Source organism: Nicotiana tomentosiformis, chromosome 8, assembly GCF_000390325.3.
Source record: "Nicotiana tomentosiformis chromosome 8, ASM39032v3, whole genome shotgun sequence".
In the NCBI taxonomy this organism is placed as follows: Eukaryota; Viridiplantae; Streptophyta; class Magnoliopsida; order Solanales; family Solanaceae; genus Nicotiana; species Nicotiana tomentosiformis.
The window spans coordinates 144,048,663-144,073,437 of NC_090819.1; the positions used below are offsets into that span (position 1 = coordinate 144,048,663).

General features: G+C 37.4%; 6 protein-coding genes across 7 annotated transcripts; 5 read left to right on the forward strand and 1 right to left on the reverse strand.

The window, feature by feature from the left end:
- Nucleotides 1-249: 249 nt before the first annotated feature.
- LOC104106004 (transcription factor bHLH157-like) lies at nt 250-4,840 on the forward strand. 2 transcript variants are annotated; one of them, XM_009614452.4, is made up of 10 exons: nt 250-701; nt 1,341-1,430; nt 1,537-1,645; nt 1,771-1,812; nt 1,907-1,966; nt 2,264-3,568; nt 3,645-3,746; nt 3,834-3,971; nt 4,087-4,218; nt 4,315-4,840. In XM_009614452.4, exons 1-10 carry the CDS (start codon nt 592-594, stop codon nt 4,510-4,512), a joined length of 2,286 nt encoding a protein of 761 aa, XP_009612747.1. In that variant the 5' UTR covers nt 250-591; the 3' UTR covers nt 4,513-4,840. The 2 variants fall into 2 exon arrangements, with proteins under 2 accessions (XP_009612747.1, XP_009612748.1); XM_009614453.4 differs by having other exon boundaries at nt 252-701; nt 3,837-3,971.
- A 1,481-nt stretch (nt 4,841-6,321) lies between these two features.
- LOC104106002 (aluminum-activated malate transporter 10-like) lies at nt 6,322-8,811 on the forward strand. Its single transcript, XM_009614451.4, has 6 exons — nt 6,322-6,826; nt 6,925-7,065; nt 7,154-7,426; nt 7,514-7,620; nt 7,966-8,109; nt 8,198-8,811. The coding sequence occupies exons 1-6, from the start codon at nt 6,487-6,489 to the stop codon at nt 8,633-8,635; spliced, it is 1,443 nt and encodes a 480-aa protein (XP_009612746.1). The 5' UTR covers nt 6,322-6,486; the 3' UTR covers nt 8,636-8,811.
- Nucleotides 8,812-9,192: 381 nt separating this feature from the next.
- Nucleotides 9,193-9,519, reverse strand: LOC138898272 (uncharacterized). The gene has a single exon (XM_070184330.1). It carries the CDS (start codon nt 9,517-9,519, stop codon nt 9,193-9,195), a length of 327 nt encoding a protein of 108 aa, XP_070040431.1.
- Nucleotides 9,520-12,386: 2,867 nt separating this feature from the next.
- Nucleotides 12,387-13,193, forward strand: LOC138898273 (uncharacterized). Its single transcript, XM_070184331.1, has one exon. It carries the CDS (start codon nt 12,387-12,389, stop codon nt 13,191-13,193), a length of 807 nt encoding a protein of 268 aa, XP_070040432.1.
- Nucleotides 13,194-16,217: 3,024 nt separating this feature from the next.
- LOC117279149 (uncharacterized) lies at nt 16,218-16,595 on the forward strand. The gene has a single exon (XM_033658631.1). It carries the CDS (start codon nt 16,218-16,220, stop codon nt 16,593-16,595), a length of 378 nt encoding a protein of 125 aa, XP_033514522.1.
- A 4,006-nt stretch (nt 16,596-20,601) lies between these two features.
- On the forward strand, nt 20,602-24,352 carry LOC104106001 (uncharacterized). Its single transcript, XM_009614450.4, has 5 exons — nt 20,602-20,803; nt 22,157-22,229; nt 22,426-22,579; nt 23,139-23,180; nt 23,333-24,352. Exons 1-5 carry the CDS (start codon nt 20,724-20,726, stop codon nt 24,211-24,213), a joined length of 1,230 nt encoding a protein of 409 aa, XP_009612745.1. The 5' UTR covers nt 20,602-20,723; the 3' UTR covers nt 24,214-24,352.
- The last annotated feature ends 423 nt before the right edge of the window (nt 24,353-24,775 follow it).

Here is a 24,775-nt window from a genome sequence, read left to right on the forward strand (position 1 = left end):
AAATTTTCAAAATGCATTTTCAAGTGAAAATTTAAAATTTTATGAACAAACGCTGATTTCGAAAAAAAAGTGAAAATGTTTTGAGAAAAAAAGAAAAAATTAAATGTATAGCAATAAAAAGGAAAATTTCAGTTCCTTTATAGTTTGTAGCTCCAACTTGTTTCTAATTTGGTCTTTACTTACCATTTTCGCATAGACAATATATCAAACCCCTCTTCCCCCACCCCTAACCCCCAAAAAACCCATCTTCTTCTCTCTCTTCTCTCCAATCTCTAATTTTTATTATTTAAACATATTATATACTATAAGAAAGACCCCATCAGTATATTTGTGATAAGTCTCACAAAAATTCTTCTCCAAGCTGAAAACTTCATTGCAGTGTTACCATTTTTATCTTTTTCTTGTTTGCTTCAGACTAGTCATTAAAATCACTTGTTTTCCACTTTAGACTTTGTTTTGTTTTTTTGCTAGTGAATGAAGTTTCTGCTTGAGATCAGTTTGATATTTTAGCTGTTTAAACAGTGAATACACAAAAAAGACTTGCTTTTTGCTGGCAAAGTTGCATTCTTGGGTTATTTTCAAGAAGTAAAAATGTGTGAAGGGAAGTTTGATTCTATGGCAAAAGAGACACTCAAAATCCTTTGTAGAAGCCATGGCTGGTCTTATGGAGTTTTTTGGGGTTTTGATCACAGAAATTCTTTGTAAGCTTTTCAACTCCTCTCTCTCTCTCTCTCTCTCTCTCTCTCATGCTCACCATTTTATTTTCTCTTTTTCTTTATTTTTTCTGTAGTTTTTAAACTACTGAAATAAAGATCTTTTTTTTTTTTTTTCTCTTTTTACTCTAAAGGGCTTACTTTTCTTTCAAAGGAGAATATTTTTTTTTATTTTGGGCTGAGAATTTTGATTTTAGTACCTTGTTTCATATGTTTTACAAATACTACAATAAGATGCTTTTGGTAAGTTAAAGTTGTGGAATAATAGTCCTTTTTAAAATGATAAGTGATAATTTCTAGTCTTTAATTTCTCTAAATCGAAAATTACATGAATGTCTTGGATCATTAGATTTATTTTATTGGTCTTTTAATTAAAAGATATTTCTAGTTCAGTCTCTTCTGCCAAATTCAAATTGGTTTTATGATTTTCTTAACATATTTAATGAAATTACAGCATTAGATTTTTGGAGAAAAGCTAATTTTTTTTGTTACTGAAAGTTCATTTTTATATGTTAATTGGAAAAAAGAAAAGATTTCTGAAGGCAAAAAGAGTTTGCTTTCATTTGGAAAAGTTTTTTTTTTTTTTGATAAATATTTTTTGGTGCACTGAAATCTTCTGCATGTCAGATTATTAACGTTACAAGATGCATACTATGAGGAACAAATGGGAGCTGTGATTGATGAAATGCTTTTGCAAGTCCATATTGTTGGAGCAGGGTATGCTGCAAAATTATATCTTTCTTCAGAAAATTCAGTTAAATTTTAATGGCTAAAAGTTACAAGTTTTCACAACCATAATTTTGATGATATGACTTTTTTACAGGATAATTGGCCAAGCAGCATTTACTAAGAAACACAAATGGATGTTTTCTGATGCTAATCATGAAAAGCAGATCTCCATTGGATCATCTAATAATTCCAATTTATTCCAGGTAATTATAATTTGTTTTCTTGCTTTCAAAAGCAGACTTGTTTGACTTTTCTTTTTGTGAAAGTTGTTGGTTAAATAACAAATTTTACTGATTTTAAAACTGGCAATTGTAACTTCATTTTGTAGGATGCTGCTGAATTTGAGCAGCAATTTTCCACTGGGATCAAGGTACTCTTTTTTGCTTATTAGTTTGCCTGATTCACTTCCAGCACTTGGAAATTTTGGTTTACTCTAATAACAAATTGTTCTTGTTATTTTGCAGACAATTGCTGTAATCTCAGTTGAACCACTGGGCGTTCTGCAATTTGGTTCTACTACTAAGGTTAGCACTAAGTAATTTCTTATTCAACAATCCGAGCATATTGCACAATCAACTTGTTCAGCTTAAAATCCTCTTTCTCTCATTAATTCATTAGTCATTGTGAAAGGGAAAGGAATTAGAAAATTACAATATATTGGTGTAGGCAATTACTTCTTTGATTAGTGAAAGAAGGTTTGCTCAATGATCTATGCAAATTTAATTCATTTTTCATTCTCATTTTCGATCAAATTTTGAAACCTCAACCTGTATATTCTTAAGTTGTATATATGTCTACTTAATTATTTATGTTTTCTGCAGCTTCCAGAGAGGACATGTTTTGTGGATCAAGCTAGAAAACTTTTCCAGGGGACAGTAGTCAAAGCAGGAAATTTTCCATCGCAACATTCACCTTCTTGTTCAGTTTGGGAGAATTTGCATTTTGTGAATTCCAATGCTTTGCCAACTGCAAACAATGAAAGTTTTATGAAGGAATCTTGTTTATTAGAAGATCTCATAGCGGACGATCAGATAATGACATCTGATGCAGCTACATCATCTTTGAGTGAAAACCAGTTTCAAAATGTTCAGTTCAATTCCTGCAGCGGCCAATTTGACACTCAATTACAGCAATCGACGTTCCAGTCTGCTGGTTTCTTTACCGGCTTCCAGGATTCCTGTCTGACTTCAACCTGGGAAGATCTCACATCAGATATGAGCATACAAGATTTCGATTATGTCCTTTCCACGGAGCCAAACCATTTTGGATATGGGGCAGATGCAACTCAAAACTTTCTTGAGAGCACAGCATTCAGTTCCTCAGGTGGAGTCGAAGTATTTGCTAATGGGGTTAAGACCACCGAGCAGTATTGCACACCGTTGATCAACCAGAGGAATGATGGAGCAGTTGGTACTATCAATGACACCCTATTCGATACGATGGGAATTATCTCAGCGTCTGCTAATCTAAATGAGCAGTGTAATTTTAATGTAGACTGTGATGCTTCTGTTTCAATACAGAGTTCCATCACCAATGCCTTTAACCATGTTGAGAAAGGAAACTGTTCAAACATGTCTCCCTTTGAGAAAATGACTGGTTTGAACCCAGATGTTAGTGGTCATTACCCGGACTTTAGCACTTCCAACTGTGGATGGAACTCTGGTCAAGCTAATGAACTCAGATCTAGGCCGGATAACAGGTTATTCTCAAAACTGGGAATAGACCAGCTTCTTGATGACGCCTTGAACGGATCTTGTTCATTTGCTGGATCTGTTTCCGATGATCAGTTGTCAGTAACAAATAAAAGAAGAAGAATTGGAAGTTCTTCAGGATGCAATTATCTGGCAATGCCTCCTAGTTTTTCTAGCTTTGATAAGATTACAAAGTTGGACAGCAACCTTGAGGCGAAGAGTGAGGCCATCACAAAATTGGATGCAAGTACATTGATTGGAGACAGATGCAGCATCAACGCTTGCAATACCATTTTACCGGTTAAAGGCAATCAAAAATCCTCAAAGCCTACTAAGAAGAAGGCTAAACCAGGGACTCGGCCTATTCCTAAAGATCGGCAGCTGATCTATGAACGTCTTTCAGAGTTGCGAGAGCTTATTCCCAATGGCGAGAAGGTGTTGTCTCTAAACTCTATGTTTTGCTTAAAGAACTAACAGAAAGAAATTAACATTGGAAATGTTTCTTTGACAGATGAGCATTGATCGCTTATTACACAGAACTATAAAGCACTTGCTTTTCTTGCAAGGTGTTACTAAACATGCTGAAGGACTCAAAAGGACTGAAGATTTGAAGGTAATAATCAATCACTTAGATTTATTTGAGCAGGTAAAAAGATAAACATTATTTTCACTGCCAATTAACATGCGTATTTTCAACCAGCAGGATGCTAAAATTCGGTTAGAGATGTCCAAGACTAATGGCAATGGAGTTACATGGGCATGTGAAATTGGCGATCAAACAATGGTTTGTCCGCTGATAGTTGAGGACCTTAGTACCCCTGGTCAAATGCTCATAGAAGTAAGTAATCGTTTCTTTATCACCTATCATACCTACAATTATTTCGATGAGTCTTGATTAAACCTTTATCTTAAGTAAGTGATTAACATTGGATTATGTGTGCTCTTTTACTCAGATACTCTGCAATGAACAAGGTTTCTTTCTGGAGATGGTAGATATAATTCGAGGCTTTGGCTTGAACATATTGAAGGGAGTGATGGAATCTCGCGAGACAAAGATGTGGGCACATTTTGTTGTTGAGGCTGAGGTAAACGCTAAACTGGAAAACAGCAGCAGCAAATAAAACCACTTTGCTTCTCCTTTGATCTGTTTTCATCTATTTAACGTTTCAATTTTCTTGCAGGGAAACAGGCTAGTAACAAGACACGAGATTTTTTCATCCCTTTTTCAGCTGTTACACTTGACGAATACAAGTGAAGTCGGTCTGAACAATCAGCTTCAGAATATAACTGGTGGAACGACTGCTCTAAAAAACGATTGCCCAAAATCTGCTCTGCCCATATCTAGCAGCTTACCTGAAACAATTCGATGTGTAATATAGCGAACATTGCACTTACTATAGGATCTGTTTGTGGTAACATAGAACATGCCGAGGAGCATATATTGAGAAGAAGGTGTTTCAAAAGTTTTTCCCTTTTCAAGATTGCTCCTTCTTTTACACCTTAGGATTATCTTCTTTTTCTCTCTTGGTAGAGTTTGATAGTATAACTTTAAGCTGACTGACTAGCTAGGTAGTTCCAGGTTACTTTTGATTGTTCTTTTTTGCAATTTCTGTTGTTTCTTCTGTAATTCTGAAACATGGATTACTAAGAAGAAATTACATTAGTCTTGCTTGACATATATTAACAACCTTCATGATCTTTGTTTTACCTTTTCCTACCTTTCTGGTGAAAACCTGTTTTTTTTCATTTCATAGCAGGCTAAAATTTGTATCCCATCCCCCCCCCCCCCCCCCCCAAAAAAAAAAGAAGAAGAAGCTAAATTCACTTGTGCAGACCTAAAATAAATAAATAAAAGATGACTCCTCTGTACCAAGTTAAAGCTCTCACATGAGTTTAGTTTCATAGCCACATATTATCTGTCGAGTTTCGAACTGTGTGGCATTGGCCGTCGGATATTTGCAGTTTATAAAAGAAAATAGTGCATGGTTATATTCTATTAATGAAAAAAGTGACACATGAATCCTCTAATAGCTATTACCATTTTAGTACTGATGGTGGAAAAGGACAGGTGTAATATGGTTGAAACTTACTTGAAGAAAGACCAAAAGTAGAACTTTGACACTTCGTTAGTGTGTAGAATTAGTTGATCATTTAGACAGAAATTGGCAATGGAGTAAGCAGCAATCAAACTTTTGATAACCGAAGTATTTTCTCAAATAAGTGCAATAATAGTGGAGATAAGTGCTGTCACAGTTCAAATTAAAGCAGAAAAAACCAACTGAAACCTGATTTATAAAGCTATATAAAGTTAGTAACCAAACATAGATGGGTCCATTCATGGCCTAATTTTTTCTCAACTTTGGTAGAACCCCAATACCGAAAGGGTTTTAGATTCACTATAGTCTATTCTATAACGTAAATAATATCTTGATCACAATATTGTTGATCTAATTTACGTGCTCCTCGACTATTTCACCGTGTACATTCATGTAACTCTTCCTATCAAGATTTAGTTAAATGGAAAGAACTCACCGAATATTTTATTTTTTTTCTATTGAGATTTGGACCCTGATCTCTCATGGTTTTAATGATCATTTCGTTGACGGATAGGCCACACCGTTAGATGCTATAGTGTAAATAAATCCTCTATTCCTCTCAATTTGGGGAAAAACGAATTAATTAAAAATCCCAAGCTCAAATCATAATATACCACCATAAAACATTAAAACTAAGATAGCAGAAAAAGACTATAAACAAACTTAAAAAGCATAATTTTAAGTGACTTTGCTAGATAAGCTAATCGTCAGAAACTGATAGCAAGAGGATTCTGATGAAAGAAGCACTAATCTGAAAGGATTACTATAACTGGAAAGCTAATATAAACAACAAGATGACCTAAACCATACTTTAAAGTAAGGATTAGTTAGTGACCACCAGCTGTTTAAGCTAAACTGTGATGGAATTTTGGTTATCTTTAGACCTACTATCTTGAGAGAATTTTATTATTTATAAACTCACTGCTTTATAAAATGAACGGATATTTGATACTTAGCTTATTCATGTACAAGAAATAAGAGGGAAATAGAGAAATGCAACGACTGAGTCATGACCTACTCAAATAGTATTTGAAAATCTTGAAAAGAAAATGGATTTCTTAAAAAATTAATTATCTGACCAAAGTTTTACATCAGCATCATCTTTATATACATGCATTAATATATAGCTAAGGTCAATTCTTAGTTTTGCATGGCATTAAGCTCCTAAAGAAGTACTAACATTCACAATATTCTGTAGCTGTGTAAACTTGTTATTTTTGTTCATCTACTTCATTTTCTCTGCTATATTACATTAACATGAATGCCATTAATGCTGCTGCTGTGGCAGCAGAGTGGAGTATTAGGATGGCTGATGGCTCGTTCGCGATTTTGGCACCAGAATCAAGCCTTGTCACAAGAATAAGTCTTTCAATTAAAAGCTTCTTTAAAAATTTAATGTTGGTATTCTGTAGATTCTTGGAAAAATCATGGAACATAGGAATGAATGAGCCTAGAAAAGTGATTCACTGTATCAAAGTTGGAATAGCTCTAAGCGTTGTATCATTGTTTTATTATATGAAACCTTTGTATGAAGGTGTTGGAGGAACTGCAATGTGGGCAGTTCTGACTGTTGTGGTGGTTTTTGAGTACACTGTAGGTAGGTATTCATCAATTCTAAACATATTTTACTAGCTTCATTTTACTCTTTTGTGTACAGTGAAAATGAAAAGGCTAAATGTTTCAAGAAAATTGCAGGTGCAACACTTTACAAATGCTTAAACAGAGCTACTGGAACTTTTCTTGCTGGATTTTTTGCAATAGGAATCCACTGGATTGCCAATCAATCAGGCAAAAGATTTGAGCCTATAATTATGGGAACTTCCATTTTCATATTAGGTGAGTGATCTTTGTAAATAAACATTACTTTTTGCATATGTGATATGGATTATCTGTTCTCATTTATTTTTTTCCTTCACTCAATTAGGCTCAGCAGCAACCTTCTCAAGATTCATTCCTGCAGTGAAAGCGCGATTTGATTATGGTGCTATGATATTCATCTTGACTTTCACTTTGGTTTCAATATCTGGATATCGAGTTAAGAACTTATTGAACATGGCTCACGAGAGAGTATCAACGATCATAATCGGAGCTTCTTTGTGTGTTATTACAAGCATTCTCATATTTCCAATTTGGGCTGGTGAAGAGCTCCATAAACTTGTCATTAGTAATTTGGAAAAGCAAGCAGATTCCTTAGAATGTATGTGTTTTGCCTAAACTTTTGATATAGTTTCTGAAATTTCATTATATATATTGTCTTAAATTTGGTCCTCAAATGTCATTTTAGGTTGTGTAGCTGAGTATTTTAGTGACAGTGAAGACACAACAACAAATACTAAGAAAATGCTAGCTTTCAAGTGTGTGCTGAATTCTAAGGCATCAGAAGAAACAATGGTAAGTTTCTGTCAACATCAACATAAAAAACCTTGACAACTTTCAGGGATTAAACCAAACTTAGTACTACTAGTACTATATATATATATATATATATATATATATATATATATATATATATCTTTTACTGATAAAAGGGAACCCCGGTGCTCCCGTTATGCACGGAGTCCGGGGAAGGGCCGGACCACAAGGGTTCTATTATACGCAGACTTACCTTGCATTTCTGTAGAGACTGTTTCTACGGCTCGAACCCGGAACCTCCTGATCCCATGGTAGCAACTTTACAAGTTATGCTAAGGCTCCCCTTCATATCTTTTACTGATATAACATGGAATTATTTTCTAGGCCAACTTTGCTAGATGGGAACCAGCTCATGGCAATTTTAACTTTCAACATCCATGGAAATATTATCTTAAGATCAGTGCATCGATGCGAAGTTGTGCCTGTTGCATTGAGGCACTAACTAGCTGCATCAATCAAAAAAATCAGGTTCATAATCTGAATTCTTAAATCCATTAGTCATGCAATCCTTTTTTCTGAAATTCTCTAAAAGGCGAAAATCTTTATTGTGTTATAGGCATCTGAGTTCGTGAGGAAGCAGCTTACTAATACTTGCCAACAAGTAAGTTCAAGTACAGCTGAGATATTGAAAGAGTTAGCAATAAACATGAAAACTATGAGAAAATCCTCCAGAATTGATATTTTAGTACAAGAAAAGAATAGCACGATTCAAGAGTTGGAAACTCAGCTGAAACAAGCTTCAGGTTTACTCATTGTGCCAAAGGGGGCTAAGAATGAGAAGGATGAAGAAAAATCAGTTGTGAGAACTAGTAATGTTATACCAATGGTGGAAATTATACCAGCTGCTACATTTGCTTCTTTAGTTATTGAAATCGCTACGAGGATTGAAGGAGTTGTTGATGCAGTTGAAGAATTGTCCAAAATGGCCAAATTCAAAATTGAAGCTGCTGAGAAGATGAAACAAAGCAAATCAGTCATCAAAATCATAAACTAGTAGTCCTAATAGATAAACTTTACTCACAATTTCATATGTCTGAGTATTTTCAGGTGACCAAATGCTCATGTTGTACTACCCATCCCACTCTTAACATTTCACACTGTGCATGAAATAATACGTGGCTAGTACGAAATGTTTATTTGATGCATTGTATATTAATACCATTCTCGGTTTGGAGTTTAAAACCTTATAAGCTTCCACTATTCTTTAAATAACAACAACAACAACATCGCAATAAAAAACCCAGTTTAATCCCATAAATGAGATTTGGAGAGGGTATTGTGTACGCAAGCCTTATCCCTACCTTATAAAGATAGAGAGGTTGTTTCCGATAGACTTTCGGCTCAAGGAACAATAGAGATAAGATAAAGCAGCCAAGTAGTAAACAAATGTGACAACAATACATTATGGTGACGGGCGTGAATGACACAACAACACCACCACCACCACAACAACAACAAACACAACATGTAATAATAAAGCACCATGACTAAGATAATACAAAAATAGTTTTAGTACTACTAGTAGGCCTAGGAGGAACACACTACTAACTATCAACCTACAACCCTAATCCTCGATCTCCACACCTTCTTATCATGAGTCATATCCTTGGTAAGCTGAAGCAATGACATGTCCTGCCTAATAATCTCTTCCCAAGACTTCTTAGGCCTTTCCCTTCCCCTCCGCAGACCCACCATGGATAACCCCTCACACCTCCTGACTGGTGCATTTATGTCTCTCCTCTTCACACGTCCGAACCATCTCAACCAAGATTCCCGCAACTTGTCCTCCACAGATGCCACTCCTACCTTGCCCCTAATAACTTCATTCCTAATCTTGTCCTTCATGGTATGCCCACACATCCATCTTAATATCCCCATTTAAACTACTTTCATCTTCTAGACATGGACTTCTCGACATGCCAGTACTCAGCCCCATACAACATAGTTGGTCTAACCACCACTTTGTAGAACTTGTCCTTTAAGTCCGGGTGGTACATTCTTATCAAACAAAACCCTTGAGGCGAGCCTCCATCTCATCTACCCTGCTCCAATACGATGAGTAACATCCTTGTCAATCTCCTCATTACCTTGAATAATGGCCCCAAGATACTTGAAACTATCTCTTTTGGGGATGACTTGAGTACCAATCTTCACTTCCACTCATTCTTCATGCAACCCATAACTAAACTTGCACTCTAAGTGCTGAGTTTTTGACCTACTGATAAACGGCCAAAAATGCATATTTTTCGGTGTACTTTCATTTCATAACTCGTGTGGTTACAATAGGTTTCATGAGTTTTTGTAGTGAATTATGCTCATTACGTGCATTCTTATGTGTAGGAGCAAATTGCACGAAATATGAGCAAAAGAAGTTGATTCGTGACCAAAAGACACAAGAAGGACTTTGCTCATTCACTCTCGCGTGCACACGAGAGAGAGAACGAGCTATTGAGGAAAAGCTTGGAAAAGAAATAGCGAAGTATAGCAAAAAGGCATGGAAGTGCACGAGAGACCTAGAAGAAAAATAAAAAGAGAACTTTGCTCGTTCACTTTCGCGTGCGCACGGGAGAGTGAACGAGCTAACCTAAAAAGATTGTTTCGAAGTGGTCTTGTATTATTTTGCCCCAGGTTAACCCTATCCCATATAAATAGTCTTTAAACTCACTTTTGAGGGTAGGGGCGTGACTTGGAGAGAAAAACAAAAGTACGAAACACTCGGGAGCACGGATTAGAGCAAATCTTCCATTCTTCTTCTAGTATTCATTGATTTTATGTTGGAAAATATTATTTTTGATGATTGTATGAACACGAGTGGCTAAGAACCCTATTGTTCTGGGGTCATGGGTGCTACATGAATGTTGATGTTTGAAGTTTAAATTGACGAGTTTGATTTTATCATATTGGATTGTTTATTTAATTCTGTTCTTAATTATTTTGCTGAGTAGCTAACAGTGAAATACTATCTACGAATCTAGAGTTGAACACGAAAGTGGGAATTATAGATTGCATATAGAATTAAATAGAGTAAGTTCTTGAACCCGGGCACCGGGGAACGATTCACAATTAGGATAGAAATATACCTAATTGCCTTGCTTGGTTGAAATACAGGAAGTGTAAATGCATTCTTGTTAATCTTAATTCCATATACATATATGCATTAAGTTAGCTTGAATAGGCGAGTAAGAACTCGACAAATTGTTATGAGTAATATTAGCTCTGTCAATCAACAATCCAGATAAATTAATTAGTTATTTTAAGCCAAGAACGCAACATGATTTTTAGCTAGCCTATGATCCTGGAATATCCTCTCCTACTTATTGTTATTCGAAATTGCTTCAGTGTTGTGGTTGATTTCTAGTTATTTTATTGCTTCATATTTTTAGGTAGTAAATTAGTGACTTATATATTTTGTGAGAAATCTCTTGAATTGATAAGTTGTTTGAGTTTGAATTAGTCAAAAGTTAATCATAAGTCTTCGTGGGAATGATACTCTACTCACTACTCTATTACTTGACGACCACGTATACTTGCGTGAGTGTTTTTGGTCGCAACAAGTTTTTGGCGCCGTTGCCGGGGATTTAGAAATTAGCTACTTGACTGAGTTAAGTTTTTATTAGTTATTTGTTCAAGTTTTAATTGTCAGTTTGCCTTGTTTGTGTTAACGCATGCTCTTCTCTTAAATGCGGAGGAGTAGAAGCGCAAACAATCTCCTCCCTCTTGATCCTGAAATTGAACGAACACTTCACAGAGTGAGGAAGGAAGTCGAAGTTAGAACTAGAATAGAAAGAGAGTTGGACATCATAGTTCAACCTCACCCAATAAAGATGGCAGGTAATGAAAAACGTTCGGTGATAGAAGCTGCAAGGCCCAATCTTGCTAATATGACTTAGGCTATTGTGAAGACTGATATCATGGGTCACTTTGAACTCAAACAGTATATGGTACAGCTGATTCAGTCCACAGGGCAATATACAGGTCTATCTCATGAAGACCCGCGGAGGCACATTCAGAACCTCCTGGAAATTACGGACACTTACAATTATCCGAATGTTTCCAAAGACTATGTCAGGATGACACTGTTTCCCTTTTCACTGCTCGGGGAAGCTAAGGAATGGTTGCAAAAGGATCCCGCGAACTCAATACACACTTGGGATGATCTAGCAAGGAAATTCTTAATCAATTTTTTTCCCACTAAGAAGACAATGTCACGGAGGAGCCAGATTATGGGTTCCAACAACGGGATGGCGAGACACTTCGTCAAGCTTGAGAAAGATACAAGAAGCTACTCAGAGACTGCCCGCATCATTGTCAGACTGATGAGATATTGGGTTATACTTTTGTTGATGGGCTAGACGAGACATCAAAAATGAATCTTGATTCAGCTTGTGGGGGTAGTTACATGGCGAGGCCGTATAGTGAAATCCAACTCCTGCTAAATAATTTCACTGCTAATGATCATAATTGGCAAGGAGATGGGGACTCACGAAGAGCAATTAAATAGAAAGCAGCTGGTGTAATTGAGCTTGATGACTTCTCAGCCATGAGAGCAGATATAGCAAAGTTGGCAAATCAGATGAATAGAATGACAATGCAATAAACACAACAGATGCAACATGTATAATAGATGTCTATATGCTGCGAACTATGTAGTGACAGTCACACGAGTGACATGTGCCCCACGAATCCTGAATCTATTTACTATGTGGGGCAACAGAGCAGAGGTCCGATGAATCAACATGCACAATATGGGAATACTTACAATCCAAATTGGAAGAATCATCCTAACTTTTCCTGGGTGGAAATCAGCCGACTCAGAAATTTTCAATCAACCTCAAAAGCCACCCCAGCAAATAGAAAAGAGTACGAATGACTTGTTGAAGAGGTTGTTGCTCGACAATCAACAACTCAGAACCGATTTTAGAAATCTTGAGAGCCAAATGGGGCAGTTGGTATCGAATCAAAATTCTAGGCCTGCATGTGCTCTTCCTAGTGATACAGAGAATAACCCTCAAGTTAATGCAATTACACTAAGAAACGGGAGGGAATTAGAAGAAGTGCCAAATAAGAGAAAGGATAAGCATGTACCTGATGGGGAGTTGATTCCTAAGGCAACACATGAGTCAAAGAAAGATGATGCAAGTTCAAAGCCAGCGGAGGCTGTCAGGCCACCACCACCTTTCCCCCAAAGATTGCAGAAGAAGAATGATCATCGTATGTTAAATAAATTTCTCTTTATGTTGAGCCAGGTTCAATTGAATGTACTTCGTGAAATTCCAAAGCATGCTAAGTACATAAAAGATATAGTGGCTCATAAGAGGAGATTGAATGAATTCGAGACAGTCGCACTTACTGAGAAGCGCACTTCAAGGGTCCAAAACAAGCTTCCTCAAAAGCTTAAGGATCCTGGCAACTTCACCATCCTTTTGCAAATTGGTAATACCGATGTGGGTCGTGCTCTTTGTGATTTGGGGGCGAGCATAAATCTGATGCCCTTATCCTTGTTCAAGCAATTGGGTCTGGGAGCTCCAAGACTAACTATTGTGATGTTGTAACTAGCTAATAGGTCCATAGCTTACCCTGAAAGAGTGATTGAAAATATGTTGCTGCAAATTGGAAAATTCATCTTCCCAGCAGACTTCATTATCCTAGATTATGAGGCTGATAAAAAAGTTCCAATCATATTGGGACGACCTCTCTTGGCTATGAGTGATGCGATTATTAAAGTGAGAGAGGAAAAAATGATTATGAGGGTGGACAACGAGGACGCAAACTTTAATGTCTACAAGGTGATCCAACTTCCCCGCCATTATGAGGAGTTATATATGATATCTGTTGTGGAGGTGGATGAGCAACTTCTCGACACGAGTGTATATCTAGACGATTCTATAGAGAAAACACTCAGGTTGTTCGATAGATTGGACATTGATAATGAGGTTGAGGAGATGATGCATATCCTAGAAGCATCTTGTGCGTACATGCATGGATTAAACCCCTTTGAACCCCTAAATAGGCCAAGTGGGCCTCCTCCAAAGCCGTCGATTGAAGAAGCTCCAAAATTGGAACTTAAACCCCACCCCCTCACCTTCAATATGATTATTTGAGTGGTTCTCACACTTTACCTGTCATTATTTCTTTTGATTTGTCTAAATTGCAGGAAGAAAAGCTGTTGAGAGCACTACGTGAGCACAAGCGAGCAATTGGGTGGACGATGTCTGACATTAGAGGCATTAGTCCAGCTTTCTGCATGCATAAAATTCTCATGGAGGACGGACACAAGCCAAGTGTAGAGCAACAACACCGCCTAAATCCAATCATGAAAATGGTGGTAAGAAAAGAAGTGATTAAGTGGCTTGATGCAGGTATTGTATTTCCAATCTCTGATAGCAAATGGGTAAGCCCCGTCCAATATGTGCCTAAGAAAGAGGGGGATGGCTGTAGTGGTTAATGAAAATAATAACTTGATTCCCACAAGAACTGTCACTGGGTGGAGAATTTGCATAGATTATAGAAAATTGAACAATGCCACCCGAAAGGACCACTTTCCTCTCCCCTTTATTGACCAAATACTTGATAGATTAGCTGGCCAGGAATACTATTGTTTCCTAGATGTCTATTCGGGGTATAATCAGATTTCTATAGCCCCAGAAAACCAAGAGAAAACTATATTTGCGTGTCCCTATGGCATATATGCATTTAAGAGAATGCCTTTTGGTCTCTGTAATGCACCTGCGACTTTTCAAAGGTGTATAATGGCTATTTTTCACTGACGTGGTTGGAATATTTGTAGAAGTGTTCATGGATGATTTTTCTGTGTTTGGGTGCTCTTTTGATAATTGTTTAATGAACCTTGATAAAGTGCTTGCTAGGTATGAATAGACAAACTTGGTACTAAATTGGGAAAAGTGCCATTTCATGGTACGTGAAGGTATAGTCTTGGGGCACAAGGTGTCCAAAAATGGCTTGTAGGTGGACAAAGCAAATGTGGAAGCGATTGAAAAAATGCCCCCACCGACATCCGTCAAAGGCATTCGTAGTTTCTTGGGCCATGTAGGATTTTATCGTCGTTTCATTAAAGATTTTTCAAAAATTTCTTCTCCTTTTGTGCAGGCTTCTTGAGAAAGATATCCCCTTCAAGTTTTATGATGCCTGCCTAAAAGCATTTGAGGAACTAAAGGGAAGGTTGGTGACTGCACCAATTATCATTGCCCCGGATTGGGCACAACTATTTGAGTTGATGTACGGTGCGGGTGACATAGCAATCAGAGCTGTTTTGGGGCAAATGAGGGAAGAAATCTTTCACTCCATCTATTATGCTAGCAAAACTCTGAATCCAACCCAGATGAATTACATTGTTACTGAAAAAGAGTTGTTTGCACTGGTGTGGGCGTTTGACAAGTTCAGATCCTATCTAGTGGGAACCAAAGTCATCATCTATACAGATCATTCAGCTATCAGATACTTGTTTGAAAAGAAAGATGCCAAGCCGAGGCTGATTCGTTGGGTCCTCCTCTTGCAAGAATTTGACTTAGAGATCCGAGATCGAAAAGGAACAAAGAATCAAGTGGCTTATCACTTGTCTAGATTAGAAAATCGAAACCATGTAGTTGAGGGGGGTTTGATCAAAGAAACATTTTCTGATGAGCAGTTATTAGTAATCACCTCGAGTAAAGGCTCGTGGTATGAAGATTATGTGAATTTTATTGCAAGTGGGGTGACGCCACAAGAATTGACACTTGATAATAGAAGAAGGTTTCTACATGATGTGAGGCTCTACATGTGGGATGAGCCATTCCTATATAAGCAGTGCGCAGATCAGTTGGTACGAAGGTATGTCCTTGAGGAGGAGATGAATGCAATATTGCATGACTGTCATGCTTCTCCATATGGAGGTCACCATGGTGGGGATAGAACTGCCCAAAAAGTGTTACAATCGGGTTTCTATTGGCCAAAATTATTTAAGAATGCACACGTATTTGTCAAAAAGCGTGAGAGGTGCCATAGAATCGGAACAATCACGAAGAAGCACGAGATGCCCTTGCAAAATATTCTGGTAGTAGAGCTCTTTGATGTTTGGGGGATTGATTTCATGGGACCCATACTCTAATAGTCACAGGTACATCTTGGTGGCGGTCGACTATGTGTCTAAGTGGGTGGAGGCCATTCCTCTTCCTACTAATGACACAAAAGTAGGGGTAAACTTTGTAAAGAAGCACATCTTCATACGCTTTGGGACTCCAAAGGTGCTGATAAGTGATGAAGGAACTCACTTTTGTAACAAATTGTTGAATAATGTTATAGCAAAGTATGGAGTTAAGAACAAGGTTGCCACCACCTATCACCCCCAAACGAGTGGTCAAGTGGAAGTGTCAAATAGAGAGGTGAAGCAGATTCTGGAGAAAACAGTAAGTGGAAATAGAAAAGACTGGCCCGGAAAGTTGGACGACGCATTATGGGCATATCGAACTGCATAAAAGACCCCCATAGGTACTTCTCCGTATAAGTTAGTTTATGGGAAGGCATGCCATTTACCCGTCGAGCTTGAACACAAAGCCTATTGGGCGATTAAAAAGCTAAACATGGATATGGACTTAGCCGGCGAGAAGAGGTTGCTACAACTCAATGAGCTTGATGAGTTTCAATTGCACGCGTACGAGAATGCCAAATTGTATAAAGAAAAGACCAAGAGGTGGCATGACAAGCACATCCAACATCGAGAGTTTGAACCAGGTCAAGAAGTTCTCCTGTTTAATTCGAGGTTGAAGTTTTTCCCCGGAAAACTTAAGTCTCGTTGGGCAGTTCCTTTCGTTGTGGTAAGTGTGAGGCCTCATGAAGCGGTGGAACTGTGTGATACGAGCTTAAGTAGTACTTTCTTGGTAAATGGGCAGCGAGTGAAACATTATTGGGGTGGTGACATTGCACGTCACAAGATCTCAGTGGACTTGGCCGATGCTTGAAAAACGTGTTGAGTCGAGTCGCGACATTAAATCATGCGCTTGTTGGGAGGCAACCCAATTTTTAATGCTTTCGTTGATTTTTTATTTTTAAAAAAATATATTTTTATTGTGTTATTTTTTAGTATAGCTTTTGATTTTCTAGGAGCATGATAAGCAAAGTCATTGGAAGTAAGCAAAATATTGCAAGATGGCTGGAACTAAGTGTGGGGTACCCGCACAAATGACTATGCTTGGGAGAAATCTGAGTACCCTGTGAGCTGCTATTACTTCGGCCTTTGGCCTTTCAGGGAGTTTCTTATTCACCCTTGTTATTTTTACTTAATTTGTGCATTAGGGACAATGCACAATTTTAAGTGTGGGGTGGGAGAATACTGTTTGAGTGATTTCTTATGCTATGTTATGTATGTTAAAAAAAAATTAGGTAAAAATAATTTCTCTTGGTTTTTCTTATGGCCACGGTTCTTTTCCAAGGGATGAGTTTTGAACCGGGTAGTAGTTTTTTCTTGTAAGTAGAATTTTGTTTTTAAAAAAATTGGATTTTTCCTGACGATGGATTTCTTAGACAGTTTTCTTGAGGGAGTAAAGTCTAAAGAAAAAAAGATATAAAAAGATTTTCCTTATATTTTTAGAACCGATAATGGAAAGAGAAGAACTTGAGTATCTATGCTTTTTGACATGTTTTATGCCGGTACTTAAAGCTGTAACATTTAACTTGACTATCTTCTTCGTGTTCTAGGTACCCACATGCCTTGAGAATATATATGTGCCTTTATTTTGACGCTTAAGTTCATTTGTTGACTCATGTGATTACTTTCATGTGTTGAATTAATATGATGACTATGCTTAGTTGTTTAACTTGAGTGTCGGGACTGAACCGTTCGGAGTGAATCATGTGTATTGTGTGATGTAAAGCTTGGTTACATTCTATGCTATCCTTTGTTAGTCTAAAACTTGCCCCGTGTATTAATCGAAGAGAAATAAGTAAGCTTTGTGAGTCTTGGAGATGATGTAGGTGTTTCTTTGATTGTCCATTGAGCTAGTATGCCACCACAAATAAAATTGACCCTTAGATAGCCCATTTGAGCCTATAAACCTTTTCTTTGGCATCCACATTACAAACTGATTCCCTTTTTGTTCTTAATCAGATCTTTTGAACCTTTGCCTTTGAAAGCACTTAAGTCGCTAGAAGAATAAGGTGAGAGTTGAGGTAACTTTTGAGTGGAACCACAGAAAGGCCAAAAGGTACACGTATATTTTGAAAGATCATTAGACGGGCAACCCAAGTATGGAGAGTGTTGAAAAAAGAGAGAAGAAAATACACCTCCTACTCCTCTTAATCCGATCTAGTAAATACATAGCTGTTTTTAAAGAAGAAGGGCTAAATTATATATGATTTTGTGGCATTGCTTGAATTGGTCATGACGAGTATGTATTTGAAAGTTAAGTGTAGCGTATTAAAGTGCTTAGGAGGGTTAGTCACTATACCCAAATATATCCTACCCATCCCTTAGCCTACATTACAACCTGGAAAGACGTAATTGATCCTGGACTTCGCAAGCTTAGATTAGTAGAGACATACACTATGGGCAAGCCTATGGTACGACCTCGGGATGCACATGATTTTTTTTGTGAGAGTGAGCGAATTATTTTCCATGTGTAAGTTCTTAAATTATACTTGAATACATATTTGAGTGTGTGGACTAATTTCTCTCTTTAATTGTGGTGAGAGCACATGATTTACAAAGGATTGGTAAAGTCCAAGCATTTTGAGTTGACACAAGAAATGAGTCATAGCAAGGAATGTATTGGAGTCACTGTATTATTTCGCCCCATGCTAACCCTATCCCATATAAATAGTCTTTAAACTCACTTTTGAGGGTAGGGGACGTGACTTGGAGAGAAAAACAAAAGTACGAAACACTCGGGAGCACGGATTAGAGCAAATCTTCCCTTCTTCTTCTAGTATTCATTGATTTTATGTTGGAAAATATTATTTTTGATGATTGTATGAACATGAGTGGCTAAAAACCCCATTGTTCTGGGGTCATGGGTGCTACATGAATGTTGATGTTTGAAGTTTAAATTGACGAGTTTGATTTTATCATATTGGATTGTTTATTTAATTCTGTTCTTAATTATTTTGCTGAGTAGCCAACAGTGAAATACTATCTACGAATCTAGAGTTGAACATGAAAGTGGGAATTCTAGATTGCATATAGAATTAAATAGAGTAAGTTCTTGAACCCGGGCACCGGGGAACGATTCACAATTAGGATAGAAATATACCTAATTGCCTTGCTTGGTTGAAATACAGGAAGTGTAAATGCATTCTTGTTAATCTTAATTCCATAGACATATAGGCATTAAGTTAGCTTGAATAGGCGAGTAAGAACTCGACAGATTGTTATGAGTAATATTAGCCCTGTCAATCAACAATCCAGATAAATTAATTAGTCATTTTAAGCCAAGAACGCAACATGAATTTTAGCTAGCCTATGATCCTGGAATATCCTCTCCTATTGATTGTTATCCGAAATTATTTCAGTGTTGTGGTTGATTTCTAGTTATTTTATTGCTTGATATTTTTAGGTAGTAAATTAGTCACTTATATATTTTGTGAGAAATCTCTTGAATTGATAAGTTGTTTGAGTTTGGATTAGTCAAAAGTTAATCATAAGTCTTTGTGGGAACGATACTCTACTCACTACTCTATTACTTGACGGCCACGTATACTTGCGTGAGTATTTTTGGTCACAAAACCTACTCAACTTAAAACCTTTAGACTCCAGCGTGTGTCTCCAAACTTCCAACCTAGCGTTAACTTCGCCTCGCGTCTCGTCAATCAGTACTATGTCATCAGCGAATAGCATACACCATGGCACCTCCCCCTATATGTGTCGGGTCAACACATTTAACATTAAGGCAAACAAAAACGGGCTAAGAGCTGATCCTAGGTGCAGCCCCATCTCCCCAGGGGAAATGATATGAGTCTCCTCTCGCAGTCCTCACCCGAGTCTTCTCTCCTTCGTACATGCCCTTAATCACCCTAATGTACCCCACTGAGACATCGCTAGCCTCCATACATCTCCATATAACCTCTCTCAGGACTTTATTGTTACACTTACATTCTAGGTCAATGAATACCATATGCAAGTCCTTCTTCCTATCCCTATACTGCTCCACCAATCTCCTCACAAGGTGAATGGCTTCTGTAGTAGACCGTCCCGGTAAAAATCCGAATTGGTTCTCGGAAATAGTAACACTACGTCGCATCCTCCTCTCTACCACCCTCTCCCAAACGTTCATAGTATGACCCAGCAGCTTGATACCCCTGTAGTTGTTACAGTCTTGTATATCACCTTTATTTTTATATAACGAGATCATCAAATTCCACCACCAATCTTCAGGAATCTTCTTCGGCTTGAAAATGACATTAAATAAACCATCATCCTAATTGCCTTACCCCTGCTCATCTTCTGCATTGCCCCATCAGCCCCCTTGCTCCTAAAACGCCTACAATACCTAAAATCCCTCTAACTCCCTAAGTTCTCCAACTCACCTAGCACGATGTACGTGTCCTCTCCCTCGTTCAAGAGTCTATGGAAGTACTCCTGCCATCTACTCCTTATACACGCCTCTTCCACCAGAACCTTACCATCTCTGTCAGAGAAGGATTAAACCTAAATAGTCGCCCACCTAATCTCTTAAATTAAAAATAGCCGATGAATGTGTGTGTGTGTGTGTATATATATATATATATATATATATAATATTTCTATATATAATTAATGTATAATATATGTATACTGGCTACAAAAAGTAAATATGGAATCTGGTCGGCTATTTGTGTAACAATTCTAAAAATGGCTGTTCGTGCACTTCGCCCAACTATTTCCTGGCCCAATAACTTTGAGCCCGTTTGTGTACCTGCTATGGCCCAGTCCGGAACCCCACTGGAGTTCAAAAGTAAAAAGCCCGTCATCTTCTTCCTTACACAAAAAACCTTCGCGGGGTTTCCAGAAAAGTGCTGGAATTTTTTTTGGCTCCCATGTAAAAATTTTCCTGTCAGCTACTGCTTCAAAGTTTTGATCTTTCTCTTGAATTAAATTATTGCTTTTATTGTTTGCTATGGGTGAGACAATTTTAACATCGGAGGCATCTTCAAGTTCGTCCCAGTTTAACTCCTCATCCCGTATAATTTGTCGGGTGTAAGTATGACTTATTTTTTGCTTTGATTTCAATATCTGTTTCTTTATCTTGCTTAATTTGATTCAATTTTTCAGTTTTAGCAAATTGTGAGTTTTCTGCTCAACCCGTATGATATGTCGGGTATTATTGATTTGGTTCTTGACTCGTTGTTGTGCTCAAACTATGCCCTTTTTGTTTGCCTTTTCTTTTCTTGTGGCTTTTCTAGTTTTTTTTTTTAATTAGCAACAATTTTGTCACAAATTTCTAACTTTGCCAGCAATTGTGCTGATTGTATACATTAGTACTATTATGATTTGATTAAGGAAAAAAGAAAACAAAATGAAATCATACATTGGTAATGTATCCTAGGACCAAAGCTACTGGCTTAAAACTTCAATTTCAAATTGGGATTTTTACATTGTACCACCAGAATGCAAGCTGCTCAATTATGGATAATTAATAGGTACAAAGTTGCATTTTCTTCTCGGTAACTGCTTGACCTTTCACCAAGGGGAACTTATGCGGATGTATCTTGGATGAACTTTTCGTCGTAGTATATCTTGGATGAACTTATGTGACTTAACAGCATATTTGACTAGTTCTCCGTTCGGGGATATTAGAGCGCCTATAAGATCCGTATATTAAATATGCATTTTGCTTGCACAATTATGGGCGGAGGCAGATTTTATTGGGATCGAAGTGACAATCAGACATGTTACTGAACCATCTGAAAATTTGATAAGGTAGTAGACGGTTTCAAGTGGAAATCCTCGTTGTGGGGTTATTCAAGTCTCGGTAGAATTTTTTTAACAAAATCTGATACTTTCCTCTGATTGTATTGACGTTGAATATGTCTTTTCCCTTCATTGTGGGATATGTGAAGGTTGAAAAGATAATTTCAGGTGAAAGGGCCATCATTTTATGATTGAGAATCAATTCCTGGAATTGAACTCACTTAACAAGGAAGTTTTACCTACATATTTCTTCTATTATGCAATTCCTGCTTATTCTACGTTCCACCAATGCTAGGCATACAAGCAGTGTTTCACTAAGCCCAATATGTTGACTTCATTATCATCTACGTTTTGAACCTGCCTATTTGACAATCTACTATTCTAGGCACATGAGAAGTATTGGTTTCTGAGGTAATCTTGGTAAGACCAAAAGAAAAGTTGTAGTTAAGATGGTTGAAACTTGTAGTGTTATGTGTATGCATGTGGTTGCATTGATTCGTATTCTATCTTTCCTGTCACCTATTCATTATAATAGGGAAATTGAAAATCCGATAGTTTCATGGTTAGCAAGTTACGTGCCTATCAAAATTGTGAGTGGACTTTGGCTAAACTAATAGCAACGTCTACTTTTTTGTGCAGTTGTCAAAAGCAATTTTCGCAGTATACCTGCCCTCGATGTAATACCCGTTATTGCTCTCTTCCTTGTTACAAGGTGAGTGAGAGAAATTCATTCCTTGTAGTGAAGAAGCTTGAAAAAAAGAAGATGATATTCTGCAGTTGCTATTTTTTTTGTAGTCTGCCTATGCTGAGAGTTGTTATTATTAGCCTGTGATGGCTATAAGTCCAATATATTGTGGAGACCCTTTTGATTCATCATTCCTGATTTTTCTTAATGGTATTTTTGGCAGTCTCATAGTCTTCGTTGCACTGAATCCTTCATGAGAGAGAATGTCATGGGGGAACTACAACAATTACAATCAGATGAGGGGAGTAAGCAAAAAATGCTGGACATACTAAAACGATTCCACTCAGAAGATGAAGCAGACACCATGGATGAAGATGGTAAGCATTCTTATATGGAATAATGAATTTATTCCTGCTTGATGCGTTTCCTCAGAATGACATTTCATTAATTATTAGGCATTTGCATTGCTAACTTATTTAAGAGAGGAGTAATATGGAATATTGTTTTTGTTTCTTACAATCTAAAAAAAGGGCAGCTCTGTGCACTAAGCCCCGCTTATTTAAAAGTAGAAGAACAAATTATATTGATATAACTTTTGTTGTATTTTACAACAAGGGGGAAAGTTTGATTTGCTCAAGAAGTTTTGTTTTGCGGGATTCTTGTTGTAATCCATGTATTGCGTTGCTTTGGGATGTGGATGTTCAAATGAATCTTGTACAATACTCACTCTAGGTTTTATTTTTATTATTTTTTTGTATTATTATTATTCATTTTCTTGATAAGGATACTCAGTCCAGGTTATCATACTTTCAACAAAGTTGGTGAAATTGATGAACTGACATAACATGCTACTATTGAAGACAAAATGAGTTAACATTTCTTATTGCTATGCAATTCTTAACTTTAACTTTTCGCTTATTGGTTTTGTTGCATCAGTTTCCCCGTTGTCTGAGGAGACTATTCAAAAAGTTCTATCTGGTATGTTCCTGAAATATCATATTCTGATGCTGTTTCTTTTTCTCTTTTACATTTGGGCTCCGGGGGAGGGGTGCAGCTGGATTATTTGTCCTTACAGCTAATATTTTTTTCTGATCGGGGATGGAATGGTGGCTGCTTCCTTTTATTTGCAGGAGAGGAGATAAATTTTGATGATTTATCTGTTGAAGAAAGGAAACATTTTCAAAGAGCCGTGGCCTCAGGAGAGTTGAGCAAATTGATTAAACCCTGGGAGCCTTGGTGGTTGAAGCCTTCTGCCAAGAATATATCTCTTGGTCAGGACGGAACTCAACTTGTCCAACCACTTGTGAGGGAGGATACAGCTGTGTCTTCAGAAGATGACATAGAAGGTGGTCCGTTACACGACATTCCACTTGGCCCCAACTCTCCATTACCCTCAGTTAGTAAGCTCAGTGCAGCTGAGCCTTCCCCTTTGTTGGCTGTTCACCTTGTTGACATCATGTACAGTTATTGCTTTACTCTTCGTCTCTACAATGGTGATTGGCAATCAGATCCCATAGGATCAGCCACGGTCTTGTTGAACGTCTCGTCTGTTCTTGGTCAAGGGGGGCAACCGGAGACACTGCTGGAAGCTCTATCGCATTGCCTGGAGCAAACGTGTTCACCGGCTTTCAGACACATGGGTGGCCTACAATTTGCGTTGGGGCTACTCAATGATACAATAACCCTTCTTCATCTCAAGGGTCCAGCCTTAGTTTGCTTACTTTGCGATCTAAGGAGGCTAATTCAACATGCAGAGAAGGATTTGAAGTCAGAGAAGCCGCGCAAGTCCAGAAGTTCTGAAATCAGAACGAAGCTCAAGTCTGCTGAAAGGAAGGTTTATTTTCTAATGTGCTGGGCTCACGAGCAGTCACGAGAAGCATGGTCTTCCTTAGCAGCCATTGTCGAGGCAGAGAAGAGCCGATTAATGGATGTCATAGGGAGTAAGACAAGTCTTCCAAAAATGGAGAAAGTACAAAATGAGGGCAAGCCTCTGATTAAGGAAATTGAATAACTGACTATTCTTTCATGTATTCCAGAGTTCCTGTTGCCTGGATTTTTATGTCCCACTATTTTCTCTTTGGAATTTTATGCAAGTGTCTGAAACAAATTCTTTTTTAACAATGAAAGAAAAAAAAAGGTTGTATGGAAAATGCAAAAATCTCTATTACTTGTGTTTTATATATATATATAGACACTTACATAATGCTTCAAGTCTTGACTCTACTTTTGAATTGTGTCCTTTTATATATATATATATATATATATATATATATACAGACACTTACATAATGCTTCAAGTCTTGACTCTACTTTTGAATTGTGTCCTTTTGGTCATTGGATGTCTCATGAAGACGTGTTTCTAATTACTTTATACATAGACGTAGTTAGTAATACTTAAATGTTTTGGTAGTGTTCTCTTCATTTCGTTTTATAAGGCTGCATGTTACTTGATTTAGCACTGAGGCTGGTACATTGTGTGTTGTATTAATTAGCTGTGTTAATAATTCAACAACTACTCAATCCCAAACAAATTGGAGTTGGCACTTCGCCGTTTAAGCTTAATTCTGCTATTT